Genomic DNA, 21,794 nt, shown 5'->3' with positions numbered 1-21,794 from the left:
CAGAAACTAAGAACGCTAGTATTCTTTGGCAAATCATGATCACTTTCAGGGACACGTCAACTTTTGTGATACAGTGTAAACCGCTTATAATGTAAGTCACGGTAGTTGTAAAATTCCGGGCTAGAAGCGGTACCGCGTTATGACCTAAGCTTAAACACAATTTATTACATATTTCACTCGCACACACATGCAACACAATCACAACACAGCACAGCAACCAAGTTCCCCTGACAAGTGCGGCATCAGCGGAAGAACACTGTTATTTTCGTCTGGAGATTTTTGTCAACAGCACTTTGAACAATTTCGTCCTCTACAAGGCGTAAGCACGGAAGCGCTTTCTCACTCAAACTGTTTTTCGCACAGTACATCTTCACTTTGCTGAGGTATTCCAGAGTCTTTGCACGGGACATCTGGGTCTGGCGTCGGGTCAACATCGTCGTCCGACTCGTCTTCGGTTGCAAGCTCTGCTCTATTGCGCACTGCTGCGACGATTGCATCATCCATGCTCGCTTCCTCGCAGACAGGAAGCTTTGACTCACCGGCATCGACACATTCTTGGAAGGTGTCTGGCGGAAACAAACTTGCTTTCAACGAGGCCAGACCACATGTCGTCGGTGTTGACCGTCTCATCAGCAACATTGTCGCTCGGCTCATCGGCATCAAGAGCTTCTGCATTGCGCACGAAGCCTGCTTTGTTGAAGCACTTGCTTATTGTAATGGCTTTTACCGGCCACCACGAAGCGGCAACCATATCAATCATGCCCCTTAAATTCACTTCAAGAGGCTGCTGCTGCTGCTGCATGCTCAGCAAAACTCTTTCACAGATGCGTTTATTGTAACGTGCCTTTACGGTTGCGATGACACCCTGGTCGAGCGGCTGACATTTTGCAGTCGTGTTGGCAGGCAGAAACTTTAACTTGACTGCAGTAAACTTTGGCTTGATGTTGTGGGCTGTGCAATTGTAGAGGATGAGCACGACCTGTCGTTTCTATGCCACCATGTTTTCATCGAACTTGAAAAGCCAGCTTGTCAACATGTCTTGCGTCATCCACAACTTTTTGTTGGATTTGTATGTCACTGGCAGGCACTTCGCTCTTTAAAGCAATGTGGCCTCACTGATTTTCCAATGACAAACAGGCGCCACTTGTTGCTTCCATCCATGTTAGTGCAGAACAACACAGTTATGTTCTCTTTTGAGGCCTTGCGGCCAGAGCAGGCTTCGCCTCTCAGCGCAAGAGTGCGGTTGGGCAGAAGGTTACAAAATACGCCAGCTTCGTCGGCACTGTATACGTCTCTGTCTGTATACGTGGACAGCATAGTTTCCAAATTTAAGTGAAGCCAGAATTTGATGGACTCGTCGTTGACATCACCGCTTTCACCGCACACCACTTTGCAGCTGATGCCATGGCGATCCTTGAATCACTGGGTCCATCCATTAAGTGGGTTGAAGTCATCGTGGCCTAAAAGAGCACCAAGGGACTTGGGTTTTTGTTGGAGCATGGGGCCACGCACTGGTATGCTTCGAGCCCTAACTTCACGAAACCACCTGAAGAGCGCTGCATCCACGCCTTCGTACTTCGACGTACGTATTCTCTTCTGTGACAGGGAAGATGAATCCTGCTGCAGTTGCTGCCGCAATTTGTCCTTGTTCTTATATATGGTCGACATGGTTGCGTCGGAAACGCAGAACCAACGCCTTCTTCAGCCCATTTTCTATGTCCGTTATGACACATTCCTTCGTCTCCAGCGATAAGGCATGCCTCATTCTCACACTGCTTGAAGACGTCGCCGACACCATGATGACAAAAGCCCGACAACACATGTGCACAGAGGACAATTACGACACAACGAGATCACAACATGCACACATTAAACGCAACAAAGAGGCCGAAAAAAAATAAAATAAAGGAGTGCACTGTCGCCGCTATTGCTTCTACCCCGCACTCCGTGCAGCGTGCACCCTGATTGAACGCTGCTATAGTGATGAAAACACTCGCCCTCCTTCCTCTACAGTCTCCCGCACTTCTCCTCCTCGTTTCGCTTTTCGACGATGGTCTCCTCGTGCGCGCCCACGCTCCCCCTTCTCTGTGTCTGAGCGCCCGGCAATCATGTGGCCATGCGGGCCGTGCTCAAAACCTCCGAGAAAAGGCCGTGCTCCATGCGCCGATTTCATGGTCGCGCGCTTAAATGAACCGCGCTATAACTGGTATTCTGCACCTCGCACTTACGCAATAAATGGTCCGCCTATACATTGAGTTCTATGGGAGATGTATCGGTGGTCAAAAAACCAACGCTATAACCGATCCCGTGCTGAAAGTGGTTACGTTATAAGTGGTCTGCACAGTATTTCACGTGTTGACAGCATTGCTGGCATCGTTCCAAGACAGTGTGTTTAACACTGGAGCAACACTTGTGTGCATGGAACGCTGTTGCATGGTACGCATGTGAAACTGCATCAGATGCAGAGTCACATAAAATGTGATCGTACCCACAAAAGTTACCGGCTGATAATACTTCTTCATGGCAGTGCAGTCATCACTGACCTACCCATAGAGCGCAATTTGTGCTGTTGGCAATGCAGTCCCAGATAGCCTCAAAAAAGGCTCGCCAAACAGGCTAGTAAATTTTAACAGTGAGATTTCGTTTCACGCGACATTCACTGTCTTTGCTGTCTTATTTTGCAACAACGAAGTTCTCACAAAAGCGAAAGTTTTTGCTTTCCCCGCAGATTTTGTTATTGTGGGGCTCCACTGTATATGATGTGGCTCAACTGTATATGGATAAATATGAACATGATACACTTCACTTTAGGTATCCTAGCCGTGACCGTTTGAGCCAGCATTTACTACAGCAAGAAATTAAGAAGCCACAAAAGCTTGTTTCTTAAACTTAAAATACAAATGCCTGTATGTTGGTTTTCAAAAATAGGAAGAATCACACAGTCACAGTGTGATTGAAGAGGCATCAGTATATATATATTTTTTTAGGGTGAGGGAGATGAAGCATGGGGGTAGGGGGTTGGAGAGCAGAATCAGCACACATTTGTGGAAAGAGCCTCTCCTGAATTTTAGCTAGAGACTGCAGTTGTGTCATCTTGGTTAGCATAGCACTCAAGCAATTCATACTAACTGCAACAAAAGTAGAGAAAAAGTGAAAGGCAAAAGCCAGACAAGTGTTCTTACATGCAACGGCTAGAATGAAGGGAAACAAAGCAGTACTGTGAGTGCACCAACACCAACAAGAAAATGTCAATACTGCCCTTCTTTTTAGCACGAAAGGCATGAACTCACCCTGGCCAAGTCCGTAAAGGCTCATACAAGATGAGTAATGTGGGCTCATAGTAGCCATGTAGAAACTGCATGTCAATAACATTGTTCACCTTCTCCTCCAGTTCTGTCAGTGCTACTGGATACCAGTCCAGCAAGGGAGGCTTGCTTGAATAAGCAACAGAAAATGGGGAACACAAGACTCAGCTTTCAATTCCACTAGTAAAATGTCTTTGGCAGTGCACTACTTCTTACAGGATAGCAAATTCCCCAACTGAACAGCAAGGAAAACATGGCTCCACAATAAAGAGGAGACACTATGTTTTATGTTTATTTTTCAACCTGCACTGCATGCGAAAAATATATTGTACCACGAAAAAAAAAAAAAGAAAGTAATCATAATAATAAGGAATGTGGTGGTTTCTGCCGTTTAATGCATAAAAAGTTTGTAAGCCAAGTGTCATAAATTACCACGCTCAATAAACAATTGATGTTCTTCCTAAATGGTCAAAGTAGTTTGCGCTATTTAAACGGAAGCTGAAGAGTCTGTCGAATTCAATAAGACGCTCATATACGGATGCGGGAACCTTATAAACCATACACGTAAAATTTTGGGCGGGACTTTTCACTTAGGAACGATGCAATCGCCGGTTAAAACTGCGCTGTCGCTCCACTTCCCGTCGAGCGCCGCGCGCTGCTGCTGACGTTGACGATGCGAGCAGAGACCGGAAACCGTGCCGTAGTGACGTCAGCACTGGTGTTCCACTCCTTCGCAGTCTCCGTAACCGTGCCTGACCGCGCTTGTTTCTGCGTGCGTGCTGTCATAATCAGCCTCGCTCGAGCCTGAATTCCTTTGTTTGTGTGTATGTAGAGTGGTAGTTGACGTGCGCAGCATCAACTGAAGTGGTAGGCCGATCATGCTGGCGTTCTGTGCAGCCCACAGTTGCATGAACACCAGCGGCCGCGACAATGTTCCATTACTCCCCGCAAGACAAGAAGCTTGCAGCTAAGTGGGAGACTGCTGTGAACCGAAAGAATTTCAAGCGCTCAAGAACAACAGTGCTATGCTCTAACCACTTCCATGACGACGATTACTACCAGAGTTTATCAATAAGGCGTGAATGAGTGAGAGCACGACTTTCTGCTAGCAGGCTTTCAAAACGCAGCGCGAAAAGGTCGGGGTAACAAACGCACAAAGGCGGGATGGGTGCGGGTGGACGGATGGTAACTGGTTTTGGAAGACCTTATGAATACACAAACTCGCCCAAACTGGATTTTGATTTATTGCTAGCTCCTTCGTGTTAGCACGCTGAATGGAAGGTACATGTTCATCTCCCACCCTTGACGCAGGTTTGGTCGCAAACCGCCGTTAATTTTCTATTCGCACGCGTGTTGTGAAACAGCCAACCTGCAGCTACCATAATGCAGTGCAAGTGTAAAGTTTTCATGTGTTTGAAAGCCGGCGCACGCCAGGACGCTGCACTTCTCCTCGCGCACAGAGAGAAAGCGGCTGTCTTACGTAGCCGACGGAATTCACTGCCTTTACGGCTCCGGTTACGATTATCATTACTTTATCAGCGTGCGAATGGCACGCTGATGAAGGCCACTACACGTGCTACAAGAGCCGGAAAACTTTTCCCGCATGTAAACAATCTGTGCAGATTGCCGACAGCTTTGGGGCAGCGCACAAATGCCGACGATCGCATCCCTCCTTACGTCCCACGAGGAGGCATGCAGGAACATAACAGTACAGCTGTTTGCCCGGAAACGAACTCACTGGATCGCTGAATACAGCTTTGCAAAAGACATATTTACCAAAGAACATTACTAACACGAGGAGATGCTAACACTTCGCTTTCGTGCGCGTCGAAAGTACTGCTTGCTACCAGCATCTTGCTTCTTGGAGAGGCCGGCTACGTGTACATGTAGGGAGCAACGCCGAACTCCTCAGAGAAACACAAGCTCTCGAAATTTACCATTACCCTCTCACCAAACCACAGCGCCAAATCACCTTGCACCGTGCTTCATGTGTGGCGACAGCGGCCGGTCCGGACGAACACCGATGTTGACGTCACGAGGCGCCCGACCAATCACAGGCGGAAACGAGGCGCACGAGCTGCCAGAGTCTGCTGCTGCACTTTTCGTCGAAATAAAACCTGTTTGCGCTTTCTTTCGCTCAATTTCGTTGCGATATTCGGATTTGGAGGGTTGAAAACCATTACATACAGCTCTTCACTTATTTTTTCTGGAAAACTCTTCAGCTTCCCTTTAAGGCCTATCACCATCGGAACAGACAACCAATCTCAAAAATATCTGTAATTTACCATTCAATCTGTGATTTACATGAAATGAAAAAAGGTGATAGCCTACATCATCATTAGTTGCTCGCAAATATTAAAAGGAAGTCACTCAAAAATATGGTCACATTTAGTGTAAGGCGAGAGCCATTGTTTTGATGGGTGTTGATGCAAAGCTTTTGGGGCACATTTGTGGCTCCCCACTATTTTACAAAAGCAGCAAACCCAACGCCAACTCCAAACGTCATTCGCAGCTTGCGTATACAGAGTGGCTCTGCAATGCTCTGCAATAGCAGTATTTCGTTGGCAACTCCTGCATACACACAACTAGTGGTGGCTGCTGTCAATTTAGTAAGTCAAAAGAAAGAAGCACCACAGCTTGTGGGCAGTAGCTCAATTATTTGGAACAATTAGACGTTTGACACGAGGTACACTTGTGCTTAAGTGCGTGTGCAAACTGGCCTTGGCACCTTCGGAGATGACATCAGTGCCTCATTCTAAATCTCGTTAATCCAAAGCAACTAACCAGTTGTTGAAATCGCAATTTTTCAGAGACAAGTGGAGACACTGCTTTCTGGAGCCAAAGGTTAGCCAAAAAACCTTATCGTGTTCCTTTGCTCCAGGTTGGTGTAGAGCAGTTAATTTTGCTTGATTGGACCCTTGTATCATACTTGATCAATTTAGCCTTCCCCATATCACCACAAACCTGCCATGAAATGTTTTTCCTCATTTTCTCAAAACAGTATTTCTGATGGTAGCACAGTTTTGGAATGATGATATCACTGATTCTACTTATGATATCACTGATTCTACTTATCCTATTGCAACAATAATCTTTTTTTTCGAAAGAGAGGTAGAGAATTAGGAGAGTGTAGTAGGCCTAAAATATAAACAAATATTGTTACAGAAGTATTCAAAAAGTAATTTGCCCTGCATGGTACTATGGTTTACTACATTAAGAGAGTTTGACATGCTATAAATTTGACCCGAACCAGTCTAGAACATTCATTCTTGCAGCACTTAGAATTCCAATCATTCAAAATCATTTTGGTATGCCCGTCTTTCTTCATTACACCCATCATTTCATAGAGAGTTTGCCTCCGAACTAGCCCAGTCAAAAACTATGAATTTTGCAATATTTTAAAAACTGCTTGTTGTACAGGAGAACTAATTGCATATTTGAAATCAGCATGTAAAAACACACAAGTGATGCAAATTTGATCAAAATGTGCCCATAAATAAAGAATAATGCTTTCAAGTGGAGTGTCCCTTAACACAATGCACAAGTGCACTTCCCACAGTGTTTATTCCAACAAATGGCCAAATGAAAATGAGTCACACATTATAAAAGCTGGCGTATGTCTTTTGCTCACAGCTTTGATCACTAAAATGCACTAGCCACATACCTACATAATCACCAATTCAAAAATTGGCTACAACTATCAGCTATGATAATAAGACTTGATAACCCAGACATGAAGTTAAATTGGCACTAAGGATTGTGTTTATAACTGTTGTATGCTACAAGTGCATTACAAGTATATTACAAGAGCAGAGTTCCCTAAAACACTATGACAATTATAGACCTAACAAATTGCTATATGCATAAATAAAAAAAAATAAAAGGTAATTCCAGTAATACTGAGCTTGGTTTGGACAATTCAAATGAACTTTAGAGACATACTTTCCAAAGGCGATGCCGGAGTCTGGTTCGTCAGTTGCTGCATCCTTCCGGAAAGGAATTATTGCTACTGTTCGGCTGAAGATCAGCATGGCTGCACAACGATTGCATGGATCCACACGAATCATGGGCAACTGTGCAGTTTGCACATAGCCACCCTGTAGGAATATGGAAAGGCAATGCAGCTCATGAGCAGGTGTAGGAACTATTACTTTCGTAGTAGGTGAATATGAAGAAAATCTTGGGGCCTGAACCCCTCACTACAGCTTTCTTTTGAGGGTTCATTAATTAAAGAAGTCAAAATATGTCCTTCTTTTTCTTGAATGAATAGGGCACAGCCCAGAAATTACAGTGTGCAGTGTATATCTTTAGTAGTGCAAGAAATATTTCATTACATAATGCAACCAATTCAACACTCTTGCCAAGTGTAGCGTGACAGCTAAGATGATGATGAACGTGGTGTTTTGTGGTGAAAAGGCTAAAGGTGGCCAAAGAGCGCTAGGCCGGTGTTAATGAGTTCGCAGTGGAACTATGAATAGCAAGAGGTAGATGTTACGTGGCTGTAAAGGGGCCTAAAAACATTCAATGTAAAGTGCATAAAACCTATGTGAGATAAAATTATGCCGATGGTTAAGGAACTGTACAATGAACACAAAAGATATATTGTGAAATAATGATGACACAGTAAAATGTATCACAGATAAACATATGCGAGAAGCACTACTGCCTTAACAGAGCCCTTGAGATGCAAGGGCCTGGAGGCATGTGCTATGAATTTACGGGGCTAAAAACATGCAATTCGACATCATTCAAAAATCCTAGAACTGCTTTGGTGTCAAAGGACGGTTCTACACCAAGAAACATTGCAGGATGGAGAGGGGAGTGCTGGCGATATACAAAAGAAAAATGCTTCTTTATCTCAGCTTCAGCTTCCCAACACTCAAGGAGGATGTGAAGGATGGCCAGCCTCTCACCACATCTACCACAGGTTGGAGGCTCATTTCCAGTCAGTAAAAAATTATGGGTGCCATAGGTGTGCCCTATCCTGAGGGGACAGAATTGGACATCTGTTCGGCGTGGCTTTGTTGCAGAGGGCCAGAAACCTAACTGTGGCTTTATCACGTGCAGCTAATTATTTGTTTCCGCGTCCCACAAGCGTTGCCAGTTGTTTCGCAGTTTCCTACGCAACAAAGGCTTCAGATCTGTGGCAGGGACAGCAGTGGTAGGTTTAATAACTTGCAATGCAATTGACGTGGCCATCTCGTCCGCCAGAATATTACCCTCGCTAGGGTGTCTATATATAACTATTTTTGGAGTTTTCATTTCCTTATATGCTTCACAGCCGCCAATAGTTCGTAGGCCTCGGCTGTGAAAATACTACATCTGTGAAAAAATAATACTTGTGAAAAAATGCAGTACATCAGATTCCGAGAAGGATGGACCGACGGCTGCATAGGACACTCCGGCATTTGACTTCGAAGCTTCTGTGTAGAACTCTGTGCAGGAGTGCTTGTACTGGAGTTCTAGCAAATGCATATGGATTTCGACCTCTGGTGCATGCTTAGTAACTTCCAGAAAGGATATGTTACATTCTACCACCTGCCACTCCCAAAGAGGTAACAGCTTGGTTGGATGCATTAAGCTATGCTCGATGAGTGGGACATGCATTTCATCGCTAAGCTCCTTCACATGTAGCGAGAAAGGCTGTCTTACAGGGGGACGATTACGGAAAATTCTAGCACAAGTCATATCGTTAACGGTATTAAAACGTGCATGTTCATAATTAGAGTGTATGTTCAAAAAATATGTGAGGTTGAAGTAAGTTCTCTGCAGATGGCGTGACCATTCATTTGATTCTGCATATAAGCTTTAAACAGGGCTTGTTCTGAAAGCACCAGTGCCTAGGCAGATACTCAAATGGTGGACAGGATCTAGCATGTTTAGCGCGCTCGGAGCGGCAGAGTTATATACGACGACATTATAGTCCAATTGCGATCGAATTAGGCTCTTATAAAGATTCATCAAACACTTCCTCTCACTACCCCATGTTGTGTGGGATAGAATTTTCAGTACAAGTTCTTAGACATTTTTCTTTAAGATATTTAATGTGTGGAATGAAAGTAAGCCTAGAGTCAAGTATAATAGCTAGAAATTTATGCTTTTTGTTGACAGGTATTTGTTGTCCACACAGTTCAACACAAGGATCTGGAACCAGGCCTCTCTTTCTTGTAAAAACACAAGAACTTTTGTGGGGGTTGATTTTAAATCCATTTTTGTCTGCCCACTTAAACACCTTGTTCAAGCCCTGCTGTATCTGTCTCTCACATATTGTGAGGATACAGGGTTTGAAGCCTATTTGAATGTCGTCCACGTAGAGGGAATAAAAAATGGTTGGTAGTAATGAAGACCAAAGTGTGTTCATCTTCATAAAGAGCATGCACTAAGCACACATCCCTGGGGTACACCAGTTTCCTGTATAAAAGGTCGCGACAATACGTTGCTAATTTTCACATGAAAGATACAATTCGACAAATAGCTTTCTAATATGTTTAGCATATTTCCACGGATGCATATTCCCAACAAGTCTCGCAAAATCCCGTAACACCACATTGTGTCATACGCCTTCTCCATATCAAGGAATATCAATAAAAAAAACTGTTTATGTACAAATGCATCACAGATATATCCTTCAATGCACACAAGGTGATCAGTTGTGGGTGACCACCATTCTCTGAAGCCACACTGATAGGGATTAAGTATATTGTTGAGTTCAAGGAAATGTATGAGTCTACGATTAATAATTTTATCAAAAAGCTTACACAGGCAACTTGTAAGAGCTATCGGGCGATAACATGCCACCAAGGAAGGGTTTTTACCCTGCTTCGAAACAGGAAAACAATTGTGTCTTTCCATGTGGATGGAAGGTATCCGGCAGCCCAAATGTTGTTGAAAAGTATGAGTAGTGTAACTTGTGTGTCAGTGTGTATGTTTTTTATGATGTTACACATACCTCTGTCAGGTCCCGGTGCAGAGCTCTTGCATGCGATCAAGGCAGCTCTCCGCTCAGCAATACTGAAATGCCGGTTATATGATTCGTTCTGTCTAGATTTATGTACTATTGGCTTAAGTTCTATTTGTTTGTATTTAAGGAAGGATTCAGAATAATGGATTGAGCTCGACACACGCTCAAAGTGCTTTCCAAGAGAGTCTGCCTGGTCTTGCAAGCTATTTACTTGATCGTTCACCAAAGGCAAAGGATGGATTTGTTGCCCTTTTAGCTTTCTTAACCCATTCCACACTTTCCCCTCCGGCGTGTATGAATTAATACTCGAGAGGAACCTCACCTAGCTTTCTCTTTTTGCCAGACATCGTGTCCGCCTTCCCTGTGATTTAATTTGTTTAAATAGAATTAAATTTTCAGCATTTGGGAATCTGCGCAATTCGCCCCATGCCATGTTCTGCCTCTTTCGTGCCTCTCTACAGTCTTCGTTCCACCAGGGAACAAGTTTTGTAAGTGAACCACCATTCATTTCAGGGATAAACTTTTCAGTTGCTTCAATAATAAAAGTGGTAACATATGCAACAGCATCATCTATAGCAAAATCATACATAAAATCTCGTGGTAGATGATTCCTTAAAATGCTCCCAGTCCACCGATGGTAATTTCCATCGAGGGGTATGCAGAGGGTTCTCATATAGAGTTACCAGGTTCATTGATGACATTCCATTCTAGGCGAGGCAAAAGAGATGAAGAGTCAATTGCTAGATCTATCGCTGAATATTGTCACGTGGTGGTGACATTGAATAACACAGTAGCAATACTGTGAATGACAAAACTAACTTTTATTGGGCGAACCTGTGCCCACAAAAAAGGCTACACTTATAGCACAACGATAGCAGCGAACACGGTCGGCGATCGTCGAAAATCTGATCGGCGGGTCAAGCGCGTCGGCTTTTATAGATCAGTCGTCGAATGTTCCAGATTAACCGATGGGACCCTCGTGCTTTCCACAAAGTTCTACATTATTCGCGTCGTGCATACATGCAATCAGATTACACTAGTTGCGGTGAAAGACAGTGGACAGAACCATCGATAACATTCCAGAAACTTTTTTTACATTCAGGTGTGTCCTGCGCTGCGAAATAACATTTGTTTGGCGGCCAAACGTGGTCGCCAGATAAAGATAAGTACACGTATCATTACCCCCCTCTTAAAGAGCGTCAACCCGATGCTGCAAACAAACAAGAGCAATAAAAAAAAAAAGAAGTGCTCGTAGCAAAGAAAACAACAAAATAAGGAAGTTCGTCAGCGTCCATAAAAGGGTTTAAGGCGCACCACGTGGACTACTTCAGATCGTGCGCGGCGCCGCTGTGAATGCGAAATGCCGTCTGGCACGACCTCATAGTCGAGTGCGCCAATACGTCGGATGACCTTGTAGGGTCCGAAATAGCGTCGCAGTAGTTTATCACTGAGTCCTCGTCAGCGTATCGGGGTCCATACCCAAACACGGTCGCCGGGCTGGTACTCAACGAAGCGTCGTCGGAGGTTGTAGTGTCGGCTGTCGGTCCTCTGCTGGTTCTTGATCCGCAGGCGGGTGAGCTGTCGGGCTTCTTCGGCGCGCTGGAGATAGGTAGCGACGTCAAGGTTCTCCTCGTCAGTGACGTGCGGCAGCATGGCGTCGAGCGTCGTCGTCGGGTTCCTGCCATAGACCAGCTTGAACGGTGTGATCTGTGTTGTTTCTTGCACCGCCGTGTTGTAAGCGAATGTTACGTACGGCAGGACGGCATCCCAGGTCTTGTGTTCGACGTCGACGTACATCGCTAGCATGTCAGCGAGGGTCTCATTCAGCCGCTCCGTAAGACCATTTGTCTGCGGGTGGTAGGCCGTTGTCCTCCTGTGCCTTGTCCGACTGTATTTCAGAATGGCTTGGGTGAGCTCCACTGTAAAGGCTGTTCCTCTGTCGGTGATGAGGACTTCTTGGGCGCCATGTCGCAGCAGGATGTTTTCGACAAAGAATTTCGCCACTTCGGCTGCGCTACCTTTCGGCAGTGCTTTAGTTTCAGCGAAGCGGGTGAGGTAGTCCTTCGCCACGATCATCCACTTATTTCCGGTTGTTGACGTCAGAAAGGGTCCCAACAAGTCCATCCCGATCTCCTAGAATGGTCGGCAAGGAGGCTCGATTGGCTGTAGTAATCCGGCTGGCCTTGTCGGCGGTGTCTTGCGTCGCTGACAATCTCGGCAAGTTCTGACATAACGGGCGACGTCGGCGGTCAGGCGCGGCCAATAATACTTTTCTTGTATCCTCGATAGTGTCCGGGAAAATCCGAGGTGTCCAGCGGTCGGATCGTCATGTAGGGCGTGCAATACTTCTGGACGAAGTCCTGACGGGACAACAAGAAGGTAATTGGCGCGGACTGGTGAGAAGTTCTTCACGAGTAGATTGTTTTGAAACGTGAAGGAAGATAATCCGCGCTTAAATGCCCTGGGGACAACGTCGGTGTGCCCTTCCAAATATTCAACGAGGCCTTTTAGCTCCGGGTCTGCCTGTTGCTGTTCAGCGAAGTCTTCCGCGCTTATCATTCCAAGGAAGGCGTCGTCATTCTCGTCATCTTGCGGCGGTGGGTCAATGCGGGCGCGTGATAGGCAATCGGCATCGGAGTGTTTTCGCCTGCACTTGTAGGTTACAGTGATGTCGTATACTTGTAGTCTGAGGCTCCATCGCGCCAGTCGTCCTGAGCGATCCTTTATATTCGCTAGCCAACACAACGCGTGATGGTCACTGACGACTTTGAATGACCTGCCATAAAGGTAAGGGCGAAATTTAGCTGTAGCCCAAACGATTGCAAGGCATTCCTTTTCGGTCGTAGAATAGTTGCCTTCCGCTTTTGACAGCGACCGGCTAGCGTAACCTATCACCTGTTCGACTCCGTTTCTCCTCTGGACTAGAACAGCACCGAGGCCTAGGCTACTGGCGTCAGTATGGATTTCTGTATCGGCGTACTCGTCGAAGTGCGCAAGTACCGGCGGCGACTGCATGCGTCGTTTGAGTTCTTCAAATGCGTCGGCCTGCGGCGTTTCCCACTTGAACTCGACGTCGCATTTAGTTAGCTGTGTCAGCGGCTCAGCGATGCGTGAAAAGTCCTTGACAAATCGCCTGTAGTAGGCACACATGCCAAGAAATCTACGCACTGCCATCTTGTCAGTGGGCTGCGGGAACTTTGCGATGGCAGCTGTTTTCTGCGGGTCGGGGCGTACTCCGGATTTGCTGATGACGTGGCCTAGGAACAGAAGCTCATCGTAAGCGAAGCGGCACTTTTCCGGCTTTAGAGTGAGCCCTGATGATTTGATGGCCTCTAATACTGCCGCAAGCCGCCTAAGGTGGTCGTCGAAATTTTTGGCAAAGACAACGATGTCATCCAAATAAACAAGACACGTCTGCCACTTCAATCCTGCTAACACCGTGTCCATGACGCACTGAAACGTTGCAGGCGCCGAGCGCAGTCCGAATGACATGACCTTGAACTCGTAGAGGCCGTCTGGCGTGATCAAGGCCGTCTTTTCGTGATCTCTCTTGTCGACTTCTATTTGCCAGTAGCCAGACTTGAGGTCCATCGACGAGAAGTATTTAGTGTTGCAGAGCCGATCCAATGCGTCGTCTATCCGCGGAAGGGGGTATACGTCCTTCTTCGTGATCTTGTTCAGTCGACGATAATCGACGCAGAAACGTAGGGTTCCATCCTTTTTCTTCACCAGTACAACAGGAGATGCCCACGGGCTTTTCGACGGCTGGATGATGTCGTCGTGCAGCATTTCGTTGACTTGTTGCCCAATAGCTTCACGTTCTCGTGTCAAAACTCTGTAAGGGCTCAGGCGGTGTGGTTGAGTGCACTCTTCGGTTATGATGCGATGCTTTGCAATTGGTGTTTGTGGAATCCTCGATGATGTCGAAAAGCAGTCTTTGTATCAACGGAGAAGACTTCTGAGCTGTTGCTGCTTGCTCATGGGGAGACTTGAATTTACGTCGAAGTCTGGTTCGGGGACTATGGTCGGCGGGGTAGATGCGGCAGAATCTGAGAGGACAAAGGCATTGCTCGTTTCCAGAATTTCCTCAATGTATGCGATTGTCGTGCCCTTGTTGATGTGCTTGAACTCTTGGCTGAAGTTGGTTAGCATCACTTCCGCTTTCCCTCCGTGGAGTCGAGCGATCCCTCTTGCAACGCAAATTTCACGGTCAAGTAGTAGATGCTGGTCACCCTCGATGACACCCTCTACGTCAGCGGGTGTTCCGGTGCCAACGGAAATAACAATGCTGGAGTGCGGCGGGATGCTCACTTGATTGTCGAGCACACTCAAGGCGCGGTGACCACGAAAGCTCTCTGATGGCATCGCTTGATCTTGCGAAAGCGTTATCGATTTCGACTTCAGGTCGATGATTGCGCCGTGTTGGTTCAGGAAGTCCATGCCAAGAATGATGTCTCGTGAACACTGTTGGAGGATAACGAAGGTGGCAGGGTAAGTCCGGTCATGAACGGTTATTCTTGCCGTGCAGATTCCAGTCGGCGTAATGAGGTGTCCTCCAGCGGTCCGAATTTGGGGGCCCTCCCATGCAGTCTTAACCTTCTTCAACTGGGCGGCGATGTGTCCACTCATTACGGAGTAATTGGCCCCTGTGTCGACTAAGGCAGTGACTGCATGACTGTGGAGGAGCACATCGAGGTCAGTGGTTCTTTGTCTGGCGTTGCAGTTGGGTCTTGGCGTCGGATCACGGCTGCGTCGTGTTGAACCGAAGCTGGTACGTCGCGTCGTCAAGTCGTCTTTCGTCGGTGTAGTCTTGGCTTCCCGACTTCATAGGGAACGCGGCGTGTCGTCATTAGGTCGTCGAGATGGTTTCTTCGTCGGCGGTGGAGGATCTTCGTCAGTTCGACGAACAGCAACCGCACCTCCATCGGATGCTGCTTTTAGTTTTCCTTTTAGTTTAGGCTCGCTGACCGGCCCCGGGCTGGGCCAGTGTATGGTCGGCGCTTCGGCGAGAGGTAGCGGCCTGGTGATGGCGAACGCGACGGTCGTCGAAAGCTCCATTGAGTAGCGGCGAGGTAGTCGACGATGTCACGTGGGCGCTCTCCAAGCTGTGGACGCGGCGCGTTGACGGCGTACCCTCAGTCCCAAGTCGCGGTATGGGCATCGGCGATACAGATGGCCGGCTTCGCCGCAGTGATAGCAGAGCGGGCAGTGGTCGGGGGCTCGCCAAATGTCCGTCTTCCTCGCGTAGGTGCGCTGGGTGGGCGTGCTGGCAGCGACGGTGGCGGACAATGGAATTGCGGCGTTACAGGGCCCTGGCGCGGTCGCGGAGGGGGGCCTTGACGGCGTGCGACGGCGGCATAGGTCATCACTCCTGGCTGCGGCTGCGGTAACTGAGGTTGCACCTTAGGAACTCTAAGCGATTGCTGAACCTCATCTTTCACGATGTCGGCGATCGAGGCCACTTGAGGCTGCAACGAAGGCAGGACCTTGCACAGTTCTTCGCACACAATGGCCCTGATGGTCTCTTGCAGGTCGTCGGAACCCAATCCTTGGATGGCGTACTGCGGCGCGAGGCTCTCACGGTTATATTGCCGGGTGCGCATCTCCAGAGTTTTCTCGATCGTCGATGCCTCTGCAGAAAACTCAGCTACGGTCTTTGGCGGGTTACGAATAAGTCCGGCGAAAAGTTAATGCTTGACGCCCCGCATCAGGAAGCGGACTTTTTTCTCTTCCGACATTTCCAGGTCGGCATGCCGGAAAAGACGGGCTATCTCCTCCATGAAGATCGCGATTGTCTCGTTTGGCAGCTGCACTCTGGTTCCTAGTAGTGCTTGGGCTTGTTCTTTTCGCACGACGCTTGTAAACGTTTGCGAGAAGCCGCTTCGGAAGAGGTCCCACGTCATTAAGGTGGCTTCTCGATTCTCGAACCAGGTCCTGGTGGCGTCTTCCAATGCGAAATAGACATGCCGCAGCTTGTCGTCGCTGTCCTAACTGTTAAACGTAGCGACCCTCTCATACGTCTCCAGCCAGCTTTCCGGGTTTTCAAATGAGGAACCGCGGAACGTCGGTGGCTCCCTGGGCTGCTGCAGAACTATTGGGGCTGCTCCGGCTGCCATTGGGGCTGTCTTCTTGGTCGTCTCTGGTAGAATTCCGTGTTCTGGGGGCAGTTGCTGTAGCCGGCGGCTTGCTCGATGTTCCGGAACGGCGCTGGTGTTGTCTTTGCGGTCCAGGCTTGGATTACGGCTTGTCGGGGGCATCCGGTACATGAACGTAAAGCACCTCCAGCAGATGTCACGTGGTGGTGACATTGAATAACACAGTAGCAATACTGTGAACGACAAAACTAACTTTTATTGGGTGAACCTGTGCCCACAATAAAGGCTACACTTATAGCACAACGATAGCGGCGAACACGGTCGGCGATTGTCGAAAATCTGATCAGCGGGTCAAGCGTGTCGGCTTTTATAGATCAGTCATCGAATGTTCCAGATTAACCGATGGGACCCGCGTGTTTTCCACAAAGTTCTACATTATTCGCGTCCATACATGCAATCAGATTACACAAGTTGCGGTGAAAGTCAGTGGACAGAACCATCGATAACATTCCAGAAACTTCTTTTACATGCAGGAGTGTCCTGCGCTGCGCGATAACATTTGTTGGGCGGCGTGGTCGCCCGATAAAGATAAGTACACGTGTCAATATGTGTTGTGTTGGACACTATAATACGTCGGCTGCTTCTTATTAAACAGGCAGGCACTAGAGGTCAGAAGAAAATTTGCAATCAATCAACCTCTCGCATCGCATCACGAGTCTCCCCACATCGCGTTGTGGCCATTAAAATCACCCACAAGTATGTATGAGTCAGGAAGCTGATTAATAAGGTTAGAGAAATCGCTTTTTCTGAGATGATAGTTAGGGGGTATGTATATAGAACACACAGTGACCAGTTTATTAAAAAGGATTGCCCAAACTAACACTGCCTCAAGGGGCATCTAAAGAAGGGCGACGTGTTGACAAGCTGCAGACTTGTCCAAAACTAGTGCAACACAGCCGGAGGCATTAGCCGCGTCACAGTCTTGTGAGGCGCTGGACACACACTCTTCCGAGCGTTGCGTTTGACGTGAAGGCCTTGCCACGTAGGGCGAGACCTTTAAGGCCGCCGGCGCGCAGGTCGATGGTCCTTTCTTCTGGGGTGGCGGAACAGCGCTAGCTGAAGCCGCCAGGGGGCCAGATGGCGTCACCGCCAGCTCACTGCATGTGGGCCGGACAGCCGCCGGAAGCCGTTGTGTTGCCGCCCCCTGACACGTCACATCGGGAAATGTGTGCTTGGGCAGGTAGGATACTCGCCTGCGGCCTCCTTGAAAGTTGCATCTTCCTTTACTTTTATCGTCACAATTTCTTTTTCTTTTTTCCAGGACGGGCACGACCGTGAGTATACGGCGTGCTCCCCATCACAGTTTACACAGTGGAGAGTGTTCTCGCAAGATTCAGAGGTATGTTCATGGTCACTGCATTTCACACAAGTCTGGCGGCCTCGGCAGCTCTGCGAACTATGGCTGAAACACTGGCATTTGAAACATTTTAGGGGATTTGGCACATATAGTCCCACCACGGGGAGGTGGGACTCGTCAAGCTGCCATTCTGCAGCTTTTATCCTGCTATTCCTACCGCTTTGTATACATCAGTGTACTTATGTGGTAAAATAAACTTCTTTTTCATATGGCCTAACACGGAGCTTTATCTAACCAGCCTCAACAGACTTGGGTAGAACACTTGAACCAAATGTCACTATTAGGTGCATGGTCTGAATTTCCTTGCTGTCACGCCTCATCTTAATTCATTTAACGCTGATGACGTTCTGTCCACTAAAGCCCTCCACGAGTTCAGCTTCAGTAAGCTCCAACACATCATCATCTGAGACAATGCCACGGGTGGTATTCATAGTACGGTGTGGGGTTACTGTTACTTGGGCATCCCCAAATAAGACTAGATTGGGCAGTTTTTTGTACTGTTTCTGGTCGCAGAGCTCCAAGAGAAGATCACCGCTTGCCATTCTCAATGCTTTATAACCTGTACCAAAAACTTCCGTAAGAGACTTTGAAACAAGGAATCGTGAAATTGTCTGCACTGGTTTATCTGGCTTTTCAGAATGAATGACATGGAAACGGGGAAAGGTATCTTTTTCCCGACCAAAAAACTGGAATACTTTATCGGTGCTCCCTCTTTTCTGAGGGCGATCCAGGAGTGGGGGGAAGGAACTAGCCATAGGGATATGTGGAGATTTCAGCAGCAACGCCAGCCACCCATCATGGAGTCCTATAAGGGGACGCTGCAGGAGCTGTGAAATAGGTCATGCAAACGCCAGTGGTACGTTAACACTATAACCGAATATGACATAACCTAGGTAGGCTACTCACACAAGGGTTAACCCTTGCCACCAGGAAATTTGGAAGTAAGAAGAAGTGAAAAGAAGACAAGAAAGATGAAAAGGCTAGAAAGAAAGATGAAGATTGGAGAGGAGGTAAGAAAAGGCAACTACCGATTTGCCCCAGGTAGGTCAGTCAGGGGGTGCCGTCTACGTGAAGCCGAGGCCAAAGAGGTATGTTGCCGCAGCCGATGGGGCCATAAAGGTCCACACACCCGGCATTGGCTCAACACCCAGGATCTCCTTTTCCCAGACACGGCTAAGCCGCGCACGGTCAGACGCGGGAGTGTCCAACCCTCGTGTGCTCGGGTACGTAGTGTCGCAGCCCACCAAATGCCTGTTGACGCAGACGCCCCTTGGGGGACAGCTAAGATGACTTCAAATTGAGGTTTGGTTCAGAACTTAACTCAATTCCATAGTGTACATATTAGCTTGATTGAAACTGATAAGCCATACATTAATCCTTATAGAAAAGAATAATTGTGCCCTTATATAAACAAGTAATTTACAATATTTCTTAAACTTGCATAACTGATCTGGATCCAAAGTAGTACAGTAGAATCTCAATAAGCAGAAATCGCTGAAACAGAACTGCCACTTAAACAGCACACCATCCTCATGGTTTGTTTGTTTTGTATTCATGCAGTTGTATTCAGCTTTGTCTCTCAGTAAATGGAACTCTTGATAAACGAAACTAATTTCCCTGGTCCCGTGAGGTTTCATTTTAAAGAGTGTCAACTACAGTACCATGACCTGGCACCATTACGTACACTAGAACACACATTTTCAAGCTCTTACTGCTGTGACAGCATAATTATAGCTCTACGTCCCCCTTTAAGGCTAGCTTCTTCACAGTATGCATGCGAAACTTTATGCATGGAAATTACTAAAGATTGATAAACATTCCCCATGCAATTCTTTTTAAACCATTTTTTGGTAGAGAAAGTGAGTTTCTATGCTAACAAGCTCATTGCTAAGGAAATTTATGGAGCAATTGAGTCAATTATAAAGACACACTAAATGGGAGACAAGAACACCAAGTGGAATGTTAACATGAGAGGAACTACAAGTATAAAATACTAACCTTGAACTCTTCTTTTTCAAATGACTTGATGCACACAGTCTTCAAGTCATGAGTGCTAGGATCATATTCTACCAAGGATAGCTGTAATAAATAAAGAAATCTGAAACATTTCACGTTTGTTCCATTTGCGCATCGTGGTAATGAGTTATGACTAATACCACATATGATTTCCACCCCAAAAAAGCTCCCTGCATGGACAGTTTAACTTTCCCCTCACATTTGCTTTTCTTTTTGTTAACTAAGGCAAAATACCTTGTGGTTTTTCACTGCATCTCTGATTGCATTTGGTTTTTTTCTCTTAGAGAGTAGCATGACATGGAAGCAGTAAATGTGCAAGCCTCCTTACATTTTACTACCATGTCTAAGCATCCCCACCTTTGTACCCTGCATGTTTCTGTACACACTGTGGATAACAACAAGAAAGACTGACTCTATCCCACAGCTTCATTTATAATCTGTCCCTGCCATTATCATGAGGCAAAAGTTGACAATATGGCAAACTTTTCACACAACAAGAAATTTACTCTTTTTCGTACACTGATATGCAACATGGAAAATGACTCCCCTTCCATTGAAACCATTCAACCCTTTAACCCCCTAATTCCAGACAAACGTGCCGAATTTCACAAATTTTTTTATGCAGTCAAATTTTTTTCTATGTCATTCTGATACTGAAAATATATTACATCTCTGGTTTTTGGTTAGAATTAACACAAAACTTTTTAAAAATAGAGAAAAGGTAATCTTGAGGGCAGCTTTCCCTCAATGCCGACCGTAATTCGTCTTTGGCAGTGGGAGCAGCACAATATCAGCCTGAACGAGTCCCACTGAACCAGTAGGACTCGTCAGTGGCGATATTGGTACAACCTCCCATGACGAGTACAGCTCGGGACTGGAGGTTAATGACTTAAACAGCACTACATTTGGCTAAAGACTTGTTACATAGAAGACAAAAGCATGGCAGGAATTAATTTCAGGGAAGTATAATTTTTTTCTGCTAAGACGTATACGCTAAACACCCCCTAAAGGAGCAACACATATTGTTATGTAGGTAGAAGCTGGAGACTAGAAAAACTGGTGCCACCTTTTTTAATGGCATGCAAAAAAAGAGTGTGCAGGCTGTGCCCTTTTGTTGATAACGGCAAACAAAGAGATAAGTTCAAGGACAATATTGTGCAATAAAATTTGGGCGTACAATTTTTTTCCCTAAAGGACAGGGATTCTAACATGATCAGTAATGCTATAAGCACTCTAAACCCCTGGCATCAAATAATCAAGAGTATCACCATAACTATCAAAAAAGCTCAACATTTACCTATCAGTGGAAACAACATGCTTGTATCTTCTATACCACCTATAGCACAGTCACTTGTGTAGTACAATTACCACATTCACTGCCTTAAAAGCACATGAAAAAAATCTAAATTAGGGTGTCGAGTCAGATATGAATCTAAACTGAAGAAAGGAAATAAAGGATAAGAACAAAACAAATCAACAAATTATAGTAATGTGGAGTGACAAAATTCATTAGCCTAAACAAAGCAGCTTTTCTTCTAGTCAGACCACTATACTAGCAGCCTGTTATGACTTGCAAGATACCTTATAGTACGAGTCAGTAGACATGCTGTTTATATAGAAACTGGCAAATCAGTTCTGCAGAATACCACAAGGTGGAGGAAATGTTCATGAAAAATAAAGTTGTCATCCACCTAAATGTACATGAAGCTACAAAGGAAACCATACGAGTTTCTCAGAAATAACGCTTCAAAGTTGAGGAAAAATTCTGGACCAGGACGAATTTTCCCTAAACTGTGAAGCGTTATTTCTGAGACACCAGTATGGGTTTCCTTTGTACTAGCTTCATGCAACATTAGGATGGATGACAATTTTATCTATCATGAGCATATAAAAACTGATGGCACCTAGGTCAAGGCACTTGTATTTCCAAAATCAGCAATGCTACCTGCACTACGAACTTATTTGAAGGGTCTCCAAATGACCACCGATTATGTTCCAAC

At 46.3% G+C, this 21,794-nt stretch overlaps 1 protein-coding gene across 1 annotated transcript in view; it reads right to left on the bottom strand.

Annotated features, from left to right (window-relative positions):
- Window positions 1–21,794, bottom strand: part of Cpsf160 (cleavage and polyadenylation specificity factor subunit 1) — a 105,284-nt gene that overhangs the window by 72,063 nt on the left and 11,427 nt on the right. The window contains exons 4-6 of the mRNA XM_075673504.1: window positions 19,777–19,857; window positions 7,248–7,402; window positions 3,291–3,434 (exon numbers count right to left, since the gene is read on the bottom strand). Of these exons, the coding sequence (XP_075529619.1) occupies window positions 3,291–3,434; window positions 7,248–7,402; window positions 19,777–19,857 (380 nt within the window). The remainder of the gene's footprint in view (window positions 1–3,290; window positions 3,435–7,247; window positions 7,403–19,776; window positions 19,858–21,794) is intronic.

Source organism: Dermacentor variabilis, chromosome 1, assembly GCF_050947875.1.
Source record: "Dermacentor variabilis isolate Ectoservices chromosome 1, ASM5094787v1, whole genome shotgun sequence".
In the NCBI taxonomy this organism is placed as follows: Eukaryota; Metazoa; Arthropoda; class Arachnida; order Ixodida; family Ixodidae; genus Dermacentor; species Dermacentor variabilis.
The sequence above is the reverse complement of the archived record's forward strand: the minus strand, read 5'-3'. Positions and strand labels throughout refer to the sequence as shown.